Genomic DNA, 13,501 nt, shown 5'->3' on the forward strand with positions numbered 1-13,501 from the left:
CTGTTGACGTCCCAATATTTCTGAATGATTGGGTTTTCAAATGAGATCAGTCAGCATGCAAATGAGGAAACAGGATCAAGACATCTCCAATATCTGATTGGGTAGAGAAATTATCAAAAGACCCTTTTTTCATATCAAATTTCCATCACAAAAGGTCAAACTTTCAACTCCCATTACTTTTGCTAACTGCATTTCACTGTGCCTGCCAGCTCATTGCTGCTGCTGTTTTCAGAGGAAAAAAAAAGAAGTAGCAAATGATAACATCTTCTCACACATCTGTCATCCAAGGTGGACAAATATTTTCGAATCTTACTCTATTTTTCTCTACAGCCCTCAAAAATCCTTGCGGCCAAAGCATCGTTTCTCGCCTGGTTAGCCATTCCTACGTTGCTTTTATTTTTCTTACCAGTTCTCATATTTTTGAGCCTACAGACTGACAAGAGCACCGGCTGTGTTGCCAGAGTGCTTGTTCTACAATTTGATCATTTAAAATACTTTCTGATGTGTGATTTTCTAAAAATACATTTCCTTGTGTCTCCGGTCTGGATCGATGCCTGAATACTCAAGTAATGGATGTTCCAAAAAAGGCAAAAGGCAGAGAGGCTGCAGGCATCGTTTTCCCTGAAATCCTCAAGCAGTGACACTTCGACTCGCAGCCCATCCCGGACAGTGAATGCTGCCCACCCCTCTGCAATCCATGTGCTGTGGGACCAGATTCATTCCCCCAGCTCCGTCACCTTCTGCTGCTGAAGGGTGCCAAGAGCAGGCGACCTGCCTGCAGAGCACCTCCAGTACCTGCCTCCAGCCCATGCCCAGCTTGCTCCAGGCTGTCCCTTGGTAGAAGCTGCCAGCAGATCTGCCAGCATGTACCTCTCCATCCCTCTGACAGAGGCTTTGTTCCAACAGCAGAGCTGACGGTTGGGACTGGGTGAGCCCAAGACCCCGAGGCTTTGCTCTGCAAGCTCAAAGCACTCTGCTCCCACAGATTCAGAGAGCTTACAGGTCACGTCCACAGTAGCTCAGCACTCCTAGGCCTCATCTGCTGCTTTCCAAGGTCTAAAGCAAACTTTTGGAGCAGCTGAGATAGAATGTGGGGCATCAAACAGACAAAGATGTTAGTAGAAAGTGCAGGACTCAATGTATTTGTTGCTCCTGGTCCCATAAAAAAAAAATCTCTCTCAACATTATTATCATTGAAACATATATAACCCATCAGATTAGTACCTAGAGATTTCTGCTCCTCTGATTTTCTCTGTTCTTCTTATTACTCAACAACTAAATGCTTCACAAAGCCATTTCCTACAGAAATATTTATGTTCCCAAATGTTTATTGGCCCCTCTATCATGATCAAGCTTTTATGAGCACTCCATACAGAACTCTGAATTAAATACATAATTCCTCATCTATCGGATCTTGGCTCGATGCCGCGTTTGTCTGTTTTATACAGCAAGGCATTGTAGTGAACTACACAACGCCTTACAGAAAAACTAATTTGTACGGTAAAGATATTTCTATCCAACACTGACTGTATGGGTTACTGATTACAGAAAGATAATGAGGAGCAAGAAGATGTAGGGTTTAAATTCCAGCACTCGTTTATTGTGCTAGGTTTCCTGAGCAACCTTTTTAGGTAATTTTAACACAGTTGTGAAGATGAGGCTCTGTGCCATCACTGGAAGGAGAAGGAAGATGCTCCTTGTAAATACTGGACAAATGTTTTGCCCTCACTGGCTCCACGTCACACAGGTATCTGCAGCCACAGAGTCACTCTCCCTCAGTCAGTGCTAACAGTGGGAATCCCTTCTTTCTGGCAGCTGCAAGCTGTGAACAGGTCAGACGTAGCCAGCCCAGGAGCTCTTCTCTTGGGTTGTGTCCTTTGTATCTGATTTTTCACTTCTCCTTACGACCAAACATTTCTGTGCGGATTTATGAATGTTTCTAAGTACCCAGAAACTAAGTTTCTGGCCTCCTTATCGCATCTGATCAAGGCAACGTTCTCAACTTCTTGGTATCCAACAAATTCCAGTCCCAGAACAAAGGGAGACTGTATGAATGTAGGATCTCCGACAGCAAAATAATGGGGATAGCGTTTTTTCCACAGGTCTTTGCTCTTCACAGATCCCTTACTACTGAAACACTCATCATCATGCCATCAAAAGGTCATCCTCCGAAAGGTTAAAACTGGCAGTGTTCTCCTGCCTGGCACAAGTCTGGTCAGAGGTCATTCCGGGATGAACCGGTGTCCTAGCCAGTAGGTAAGGGCTGGAGTTCACATGATTTAATAATGGGCCCTTCAAAGTAGTAGAAAAAAAAAATCTAAGCACATCTGTTGACTGGAAGGTGTATTTGACATGTGGGTACCTTCAGAACTAAGGTGAGGATTTGTAAGAAAGAGGAACTGCGCAGCAAGCAGCTCGGCTCTCCCTTGGAATGATTAATGCAGGCAACTTTTAAACAGAGCGGGTTTTCTTCATCTAAGGGATACTGCAGTTCAAACAAGCCTGTCTGAATCTGTTGTGAATTACAACGTGTTCGGAATTAACAAGACAAGCTGACATCTAAGCTGAAAGGAAAAGACAGATTTCTATACTTACTACAGTTTTAAATAATAATAATAATAAAAATCCCGCTTCTTAAAAGGCCCAACAACATTGCACAATTCTTTGTACCTAGAAGTAAATTGAAGGTAAGGGCGCTCACCTTTACTTGTGGTTTGTTTGTACCAGGAAAATCTGAAAAGCTAGAAGTTTATCATTATTTTCTCCCTGATGCAACAGAGGATCCCTCCCAAGACCACAGCAAACAAGACGCTTTTACAAAATCAAACCATCGGGCTCTTCCAAGGGCAGAACTCGAGGACTGTATCATCATTAAGGATTCTCAAAATACACTGTTCCTGGAACTGTATGAATTCACTGGCACAGCCCCACTTGCTGCACCACGTAGGAATTAGGCATCTTTAGAATTATGGGACATTCACTGGGCATTTTCCTAACGGCACGGGGCTGGACCCAAATGAGTTTGGGGTAGGCTTCCAGGAAAGAGCTTACACTGCCATTACCATAAATCATCCCCGAATATCAACAGTGATACAGAATCTTTCAATAAAAAAAAATAAATTACCGCCGCTTCTTTCAGAAGGACTGCCACTTGCCATTTCTTTTAGGTAATCAGATAGCTGTTAATTAATAAACCTGTCAGGTGAATCGTCCTGCTCCGGTCATCATTATCCATTCTGTAACAGAATCCTGCTATCATCGCCGCTATCCACCCCATAGCTTCCAGCTCAATTAACTTAATGCTATGCAAATGAGCGGCTCTCCTCATCATTAGCTTATAGCCCACAAATGTTAATAACATAATTGGGCCTTCAACAGGGTAATTAGACACGATTTCTTCCATTAGTCTTACAAGGCTAATTATTGTTGATAGGAGAGAGGGGATGAGTCCCAGTGCTGCATGCAAAGAGGGGCATCTGGTTAAAGCAAATATAGACAAAACATCAACAAGGTAAAACAACCGTTGAGATCTATAGCAGGGTCAGGTAGGGGTGGGAGAAAGGAAGACAGCACGGTTAGGAACTGCTGCAGAAATTCTCCGCAAGGCAGGAACTAAAAACAAATTTTCAGCCTGAATATTGAGCTTTCCTACGCTTAGCGCTAAAACAACACAAGGCTCAATAAATCAGAGAGCTATTCCCAACTTCTTGCAGACAGAACAACTTGGAAGCTGTACTGATTGAACTTCCTGTGCTTGTAAGGCAAATAAAAAGAAGGACGCAGATGAGACCTTAAGTATTGAACCTGGTCCTAGATTTCCCCTGCAGTTACGTCCATTGGGACGAAAGCCAAGGACTTGCTCCTGTTCTGGCTGTACCAGTGCGCTCTCATCCATGGTGGTTAGGGTTAGGGTTACAAAATTATAGCAAGTTTCCCTTACCCATGACTTCGCTCTGACAGCTCAGCGGCCTACTGGAAACACAGCCAAGAAAAATATGTGTCAACCTGAAGACTCAAGGGGCTGGGAAGCCACGTGATTTCCTTATTCTATTTCTCTTCTCTTCAACTTTGGAGCAAATTCATGGCCAATACAAATCCATTGATTTCACTGCAAGCATATAAGGAGGAATTCTTCCTATAAACTTGGCCTGAAAACCAGTTTGAATTACGTTCACAAAATTAGCAGCATTTCTGGGAAGGTTAAATCAAACAACTTTTTTTTTTAACCTGCCATTCCTCGGTCTTCTGGGAGTTATACCAAAATAACAAATTCCTCTCTGGATCACCACAGTGCATATCAATGGGATATTTATCGGGATTCACATCAAAACAATCTTACAGTACAATTTTTTTTTTTTTTTATTCTGACCATGTGCAGAGCTCAATACTGGTCTCACTCAGCTCAAAAATACAGCACCTGGTAGAAAAGGAGAAGCCTCTGTGGGACAGATGAGAGCCTTACTCAGAATGTATCTCAGGCCTCACAAAGGACAGACTTTAGTAATACACAAATATGTAAACATAATGCATTTAAGGGCAGAAATTAAAATCCTTACATAGCACAAAAACACTGGGTCTCCACTTACAGCTGAGACGAAGGAAACCAATTTAAGTGATGGTGATTAATACATTTATGTGACTGCACACGGTCCAGACCAATAGAATTAGATCCACTGCATCTGTCAGACTTGAGGGATCGTTCCAACACCTTTCCTGCAGGATAAGCTATGACACTATTCAGCTCTGCTCTCTTAAATTGCCCTGCACTTGCTAAATTTACTAACTAGAAAATTCTGAGCAAATATCTTGTTCCAAGGCAAACAGCAGTAAATCCACTGATGTTTTAATGAAGATTACACTTTCTAATCCTCATGGTAATGACAAACTAGTCTCCATTCAATATGCAATATTACTTGACAGTTTTAATCACCCAAGCCGTATTACATTTGCTACAGACTGATGCACTTGTCTTCCCACATCTTCAGCATGGAGAATCTAAGCAAAAGCAGCATAATGCCAGTTCTGCCTGTGGATTTCAGCATGGCCCAGTGCTGCCAGCCACACTAGCTGAGTAACAGCTTACTCTGGGATTAGTCTCAGATCCAAAGAGACTTCTAAATCGGAGGACAGCTGGCAAAGTCCTACCCTGCGTTTTTATTCCAACATTCATGAATTTCAGTTTAACAATAAGGTACATTTCTAATGTAACTGCCCTGGTGCAAAATCAGACAGCAAACACAGTATGGCACTTTCATAAGCTAAATTTTCACATGTACAGATGTAACAGTGACCTGTCTACGTTTATTCAGAATAATATTCAGCCAACTTTTGTTACCACGCCACTGAAGTAAATAAATGGTAAGAGATCAATTACCTGAGGTGCTTGACAACACTGCAGAGCCTTCCCCTCCCTGCTGTGCTTTCTCAGACACCGTCTCCATCCACAGTTCTCAGGCACGCACAACTCTCCTCCCTTTTATCAAGATGTGGTCCTTTTTCCGGCGTATATTAAAATTCTGTTGCAGTATTACAACTGAAGTTTTCCTCTCTCGGTTTTGCTCCTCAAGCTTTTTGGTTCAAGTCTCTTCTTGAAACCAGTATTTTCCTTACCAAAAGCTCCTACATCCCTTAAAATAAGTCTCGCACACTGGTTCTTTTGTGTGAGAGCTACTGAGGAAATTAAGGTAAAATTTTGAAAAATGGGTGCTTTAGTTCATGAAGAAACAGTCAGAATTGACATTGCACATCATGTTTTACCCTGGGGAGATCAATCAATACTACATTCAACAAAACATGACCGAGGGTGCTTGGCCACATGCAGCTCCATCTTCTCCTGCATGCTCGTGTCAGCAAAACTATGAATTAAAAGTAGCTCCAAACCAAACCAGCCAAGAGCTGCAGGACGGCCTCTCACAGCATGTTGGCTGCTGCTGGATCCCAGCCCATGGGGTCGGCCCAGGGAGCAGGATGAGAGGAGAGCACGCTGGGAGACCCAAGGGGACCGGGTTCTGTGAGCTCAGTGAGCTCTCGGGGACGTTGTTAGGGTTTTTATTCCCATTTTTGTCACCAAAGCAAAAAGAATTCAGGAGCAAAAAGCACGTATGATCAGACAAGCGAAAACACTTTGATATCCCGTGACTTTCATTCCTTGAACAAAAGTTGTGTTGCAGGTGAATACCCTGAACTGTCTCTGTTGATTTTAGAGATTACTACCCAGCATCACCTATTCAAAGTCACCTTGATCAAAGGCATCTAATTTTGGAAGCCAAGGGAGGATCTAGGAGCACTGGCACTGCACTGGCAGTATGGATACTTCATGTCACTTTGTGAAGAAGCACTGAAAGCATTAATATTAAGCTCAGTGCTTCCACTGTTCGACTGTATCTGTTCCCATGCAGAGATTTTTCTGGTTTGGTTTGTCTTGTCTAACACTTGCTACAATTGCCAAAGACATGAAAAGTAGCCCAGACTACAAATTTTATCAGGATAGAGAGTCGTCAGGTTTCCTAATGTCCCTTCATTTGCACGAGGTAGCTACTGCAGAAAAACATCCCTTTTTCTGCAGCAAAAAGAATGAAAGGATTCTGCATGTGGTTTTGTGTTCTTAAAAAAATAATAATAATAAAAAACCTTGGCTTAGAAGTAGAAGTTCTTCTTCTTTCTCTTCCTGGAGACTTGGAAGCTTGCTGAGATCAGAGATCTCCTTAATTGCTGTACCAGGGCTTCACCAAACCAACTCCAGCCATCAAAAGGAGCCTGGAAGGGGAAACTTCTAAAACTAACACCTGCTTCCCACAGCTGAAGCCAAACATACCTCTTATTCTTGTTGGAGCAGAGTAAGAAAGAAGCAGCAATGTTTGTGACAGCAAATGCAGCACCCCACAGAAAGTCCATCGAAGGATTTCACAGCTGCAGTTGATGTTTTGCTGTTGTTGGCTCAGGAGGCACAGGAATGGCTTTCTCCAGGAGATGGTACCAATACAGGTCAGGCACAATGTGCAGCAAGGGCTGCAGCAGTGACATCGTAACCCTATTCCTGTAATGACTGGTTTTATTTTTTGGCTGTAACGATCTACTTGATTCCTCAGTAGCAGTAACTTCTAGTCAGATTACTGTTTTATGAGGATAGAGGTAACACAGTCTGCTAAGGAAGAGAGGCAGAAAGGAGAATAAGGATTCTCCACCAATGACCAAACATTACACGTGTTTAAGGAGCTGCTTCTATCAGTTTCGTGTAGGGCCAAAGACTGAGTGCTGCTTTTTGCACTAAACATGGAGAATTTGATGTCACTATAAAGTCACCTGTGGGTGTGACTGCTGGGTAGAGCCCAGATGCCAAAGCAACAAGTGCCCTTCCATGCACGGCTGTTCTGTGTGAGGTTAATGGCATAGTTACACTTCCCTGAGACATGTTGCCTATTATGAAGTGCTCAGTAACAACTCTTGCAATAGAGATGGAACTGGAAAACAGAGGTAAATGACTCTGCCCTCCCTTCCTAGCTCCTAATGACTTGCCCCTTAGATTTCACCAGACCACTCCGTCTGTTTGGCATTGAATATGTAAAGGAGAAGGACAAGAGAAGCTGGGGTGGGAGCACTGATGTGAGAAGTGATAATAAAAAGGAAACCAATTAGCATTAGTGAAGACAACAGTCAGCAAGCCAGCAACCAGAAAACAGCTCTGGAAAGAGGGAGCTGCTTTCTAATCAGAAGAGACAGAAAGCAAGGATGATTGAAACGGGGAATTGATCTGCCCATTATTTTTACTACTTCCTTTTAAAATTAAGCCATAGGCCAATTGGACTCGTATACAGTATCTCTCTGTCCCTGGTGCAGGCAAACTGTGGTATACTGATTTAGTACCTTAATTAACAAACAATCTTTCTGCATTTTTCCCTTGAAAATGAGGGGAAAATAAGGCTTTGTTACAACATTTCTTCTCTGTTACTTATAAGGTTTTTGTATGCCATCAATTAAAAACACAACTATAAAGATACACAGTAGCTATCATTTAAATTAGGCCAAAGTTTTAAAAATGCCCTGTAAGATTTTCCATGTCAGAATAATTCAATCACTGTTATGTTTCCTTGATGCAACTATTTTGGGACTTAGCTTGTTCCTTGATAGGATTTTAATTAAGTCATTTACATTTAATTTCCAAATATGTAGCTGCTACAGAAGGCAGGAAGGAAAAGGAAAGAAAAAGAAGGAGCCAGACGACAGCCAATCTTTAACAAAAATATTTCTGATATAAAAAATGAATCTGAGGAATACATATTCAGCGATAAGTATGCCAGTCCATGTCTGGTAAACTCTCAGATAATGGCAGCACGGTAGGGTCACTGGGGTTCTATTAGCTCAATTAATGAGGAGTAAGATAAGGCTAACACCTAGCTCTTCAAACGGCTAAAAAATAGAGCTGGTAGTAATGGAGTTATTAACCTTCGCCAGCCATTGAATTTTGCTGCTGATTCAAACTCCATTTCCTAGTTCAGGCCTCCATTAATAGGCTGTTTATTATCCCTAATCCACACCGGGATCAGCTGCAGAAATATGAAAGCCCCACGTAAAGACCAAATAGCTTAAAAAAATCTTTTTTTCCCCCATTCTGATTTCTCCCTTTTCTTCTCAACATATTCACACACGCTATGTTAGAAATTGGGAACTTCATTATCCTAAACTGTTTGGATACAAGTTCTTAGTAGCCTGGTGAAAAAGAAGCTTTAAATCTATGACGTAAAAAGATCATATAATTGGAGATACAGCCACATCCTTTTGAAGACAAAATAAAACAGCTCTGGAAAACTTGTATTGGAGGAGCTACTGCTGTTTGTTTTCTCCACCGGGAAAGAAAACCCTTTAGTACTGGAAAAAAATGGGTATTTGAAGTATATTGCACACTTGTTTCATTGTACGGCTACGCCAAGCCTCAAGTTCGCCATCCCCCCCAGCTTTGTCTGCCCACATGGTGTATTGCTGGGAGAGCTTTTTGTGTATCAGCTGAGATGGGAACTGACAACGCTGTCATTTGTCTAATAATGAAGTTTGTAGGTACTGCTGTAACATAGTTAATCAATACTGAGGTGTAAAACAATCGGCCCTGGATTCAGAATAGGTGGAAAAACAAAGCAAGTGATGTAGCAGAGGGAATGGGAATCTCAGGACACCCTTAGCAGCAGCCCCCATTGGAACAGATGGAAAGAGTGGTTTTATCAGCTTGAGGAGAACTCCAACACAAACGAGGCTATAATTTTAACTACAAAGATCTTGAGATAAAGGGTCCTTAGGCTCCTTCTTGCTGAGTTTGTACACTCAGCTGAGATCTGTTACACTTTGTCAGTTGTCAGTATGTTTTCGATGAGAGACACTGTATAGTTACCACAATCTATACACGAGATGTTATTCCCAAATATATCACAGTCACATCTAATGGAATATGCGTGGTTATTAATGGAGATAACATCAAAATAAAAACATACTTGTGCTCCCATATATATATATATATATATACACACAGTATGCAGCACTGTATTGAAAACTGAATGTGGTTCTGGTTGTCCCATCGCAGAAAAGGAACAGCTAGAAGAACTAGAAGAAGTAGAGAACAGCGAACCAGCATGATCAGAAAAGTGAAATGACTTCCAAAAAGGGAAAGGGTAAACACACCAAGATCCTTTGCATAGGAAACTGGGGCTGAACCAGGATATACAAGAGGATATAAAAGCAGGAGCGTGAGGAGAGGATGCGCAGGGAATACTTATAACTATTGCTTTTCATAAAGCATTTTCATACGACACCAAATTAACAAGTGAAACCCATTCCTATTTGGCCAAGGCCAAAAGTACAGTGTGTTGAAGAAGAAGCTATAAAGTCAAGAAAAACGGGTTATTAGATGCAGTTGTCCAGATGAGCCTCTGGCTCAGGGCATCCGTAAACTGCTGGTTGCCATAAACTGGCCTGGGACCAGCAGACAGCTCTTCATGAACGAGCTGAAGCTCATGACAAGAGAAAAATAACAGATGGCATTGTTGCTGCTGAATTGTATCTTGTCTATACTTGGGAGAGAGCAGAAGGAGACAAGAAAAATTTTGCAAAATATCAAATAGAGTTTTCTTTATATTAGAACTGCCCAGTGCTATGCTGCGTATTTCCTGTTGTTGTTGCTCAAGTACTAACAATGAAAAAAGCTAAAGTGCCTATTTATGCTCACTGGGATGAGGAACTGCATTCAGTCTCTCGCATTAGAAGTTCTGAGCTTTAGATGCCAACCTGTAATTGTACTTGGAGTCCCACTTACCGGAGTCACTAAGTGGTTAACGTTGTTCTTTCACCAGGTAGCTGTGAGACCACTAATGGATTCAGCTTCTTATTTGCCCTAAAGGCTGCCACAGTTCAATGCGATTAGGATCCTGTCCACTTAAGCAGTACTGCTTCATGGGGAAGAACACAGAAAGCAATACCTGGCTCCTCTCTGAGTATAGGAAGAGTAGTTCTCTGGTAGACAAGTTTTGCCTGATGCAACGGAGATTTTCCTGTACCAGCCTGTATGCCAGCCTTTGCTCTTCTGCAAATTCTAATTTAAACAAAACCTTACACCTTCCTCTTTCAGTGGAAGATGAATTATTTTCCTTTTTGTTCCAGGGCAGTTCTTTGGATGCAGTGGCTGACGGGGTTTGAGTTTTTTTTATTGTTACATTTTAACAAACTTTATGGCCCATTTTGTTTTGTTTTCAAATAACTTTATTTTCTTTCTTTTCTACCATCAATTACTGGGTTTGTTTTTCTTTCCATAAGATGGAGGAGTCAGGAGACTGATCCTGCTCCATGCTGTATAATTTAGTATTATGTGTACTAGCTTTATGAGGTGGGAGTCAGATAAAACATAGTATTTGAACACTAACCATTTATTAGCCCTAAGGAATAGATTTATGACTTGACAACCAGACAATAACTCTGTGTTCTGATCAGCCAAAGAGGTCTACTTTGAGTTCAAAACACAGAGTAACGTGCTCTTTCACAAATAATTTTGTTTACTGATGTGACTAGATTTTAATAATAAACTTGATATATATGTAAATTTATTTTAATCTAATTTCATCAACGGAGTCCTCCTAAAAATGAGACTTTGTAGATTGTTCTGTGTCTGATTTATAGATTTCTGCATCCTATTCCCAGATTGATTTCAAGGCTATAATTCTATCAGGGTTTTCTCCTGATGTCAGAAACACCACCTCTGCAGATAGTGTTTTATAACCAGCATCACAACTGCAACTGAATTACTGCCCTGCTATCCTATGCTGCAATATGTCCTTTTGTTTATAATCACCCTCTCTCCCTTATACACCTACTGCTTCAGCTGCATGGAAAATAACAGCTCCGAAATCAATCAGGTAGTATGATGCCTATTTTTGTCCCCTACTTCAAGCCCTGTGCAAAGTAGTAAGGGCCAAATTCTTAACTCAGATATGAGTCTGCATCGCTCTTTAAAGAAAATGGAAGCTGAAGAAATGGATGAGTGCAAAATTTCTACGTGGAAGATCTTATAACGAGTTGTTCTTTCTCACTTGATGAGGTCCCAGTCCCATAAAGGAGCACACTGCACATGCTTGAGCATTCACAATGATCTCATGTGCTCAGATACTCGTTCAGAGACTACAGACCTACTTTTTAAGTGCACATGAAGAATAATCCATGGGAACTGTGCATTGCTATCGAGATTCTTTCTCCACTTTTTTCATGAAGAAGGCAGCCCCAGAGAAGACACAGGAAGAATACCTTCACCAACTTAAACACTTTTTCCGCCATTAGTTCTTAGATAAAAACAAGTTTTTTAGAAGCATAAGGACCACATATTTCCACTGCACACCTTGGGAGTGGCCACAGTATCAGCCACTTGTACAAACTGAACTAGGAACTCCTGGAGCAGAATGGAAAAGCCTCCCAGCATACATGAGCCCACCAGCATTTCAAATGCACACCACCTTTGGACCAGCTGCGAAGTCACCCCATTGTATCTGCCTGCCTGTCACACAAGTTCTCTTTTGATGCTCATTTCTCCGATATTACATTTCTGAACACTTCATTATGGCTCAAATAAAATATAATTCTCACGTTGTCTTTAATTATTTCACAAAACCCAAAACTCTCACAACAAGCTCCTTGCAGTACTAATATATTCCATGACATTATGCCAATGCTAAAGTAAGAGGATGTAGATCCCCCTCCTGCTGCAAATAAAACACGCCTCCCGATATAATCCAAACTTTAATCCATTTCTTATGGTTTTATGGTTTGCCTTTAAAAGCAACCCATACAAATGATCAGAACATCTCCCCTTCTCTGGAAATGGAAGGAATAAACGGATAAGTTGCAGCTGCCTACATAGTGTCAGTAAAGATCTGTATCTCTCCACAGGTTTATTTGCAATGTATGTAATGTGCTAAATCTACATCTTACCTGTTTGGAATAATACATGCTTTTTGCAGCCTTTCTCCCTGCTCTATGTCCCTCGGGAAGCCACGAAGCACCCAGCCCTTGGTCATGCAATCTGGTGCATTCAGGCGTTTCTCCAGGATCTTCATGACGATGTTGTCTGGGACTGCAAAGGATTACAAAGAGGACATTTCTTTTGTATGCTGAGTCCGCAATTAAGGAGGTGACCACGCTACTTCTGATTAAAAGGAACGACAAAAGTACAAACCTGTTTTCATATGGTGAATTTTGGAGAGAGAACTCACTGTTGACTCTGTGTATCTACTGTGCTACCACAGAAACCCCCAAATCATAAGAAACCATAGGACTACAGCACAGCGTTTGGTAAGAGCTGATGCCTAGATAGTTTTCCATTGCACTTTTTCTCTCAGCAATATTGGGATGATGTCACAATGAAGTGTGTGACATAATCTTATAAAAATGCAGAAATAATGACCTGATCCTAAAATCAGGAAAAATAAGCATATCTGTAGCATTCCACATTTAACTTCGGAGATGATAATGGTTCTGCAATAGCAGGCTGGATGTGCTGCTTCTCCATTTTGCCCAAAGGCTTGAAGCTTTTACAACCAAAAATAAATTTCCAAAACGTATTTCAACTACGGTAGTTACAACGCTGATGACTCTCTAATTTTAGAGACAGAAGTTCTCTTTCCTCTCTTATTATTTATCTTTTGGGCAAGAGAGTAACACCTGCAAGACTCTGTCTGGGCTTCCAATCACCGTGTAGCTGGTTAAATTCTATGTAATACACACAGGAGGCATCGTACGTACTTCCCATAATAGTCTTCATAAAGTAAAATATTTTTACTGTACATATTTTTTCCATTTATAAACACCTTTTTTTTTTAAAAAAAAAAGAAGAAACAACAAACAAACTGGAGAATTAAGTAACCAGCTTCAACAACCATGCCTATAAGTTTTCTGAAGACCTTGTGTTGTGTTGGGATTCTTGTTGAGTAACTACAAAGAAAGGGCAGCAAAACCACCTCGAGCTGCATCCCACAAA

At 41.3% G+C, this 13,501-nt stretch overlaps 1 protein-coding gene across 5 annotated transcripts in view; it reads right to left on the reverse strand.

The window, feature by feature from the left end:
* AK8 (adenylate kinase 8) overlaps positions 1–13,501 on the reverse strand; it is a 63,874-nt gene that overhangs the window by 13,047 nt on the left and 37,326 nt on the right. For all 5 annotated transcript variants that reach the window (XM_021413596.1, XM_021413594.1, XM_021413593.1 and 2 more), the window contains one exon: positions 12,457–12,598. In XM_021413596.1, the coding sequence (XP_021269271.1) occupies positions 12,457–12,598 (142 nt within the window). The remainder of the gene's footprint in view (positions 1–12,456; positions 12,599–13,501) is intronic.

Source organism: Numida meleagris, chromosome 16, assembly GCF_002078875.1.
Source record: "Numida meleagris isolate 19003 breed g44 Domestic line chromosome 16, NumMel1.0, whole genome shotgun sequence".
Lineage (NCBI taxonomy): Eukaryota > Metazoa > Chordata > Aves > Galliformes > Numididae > Numida > Numida meleagris.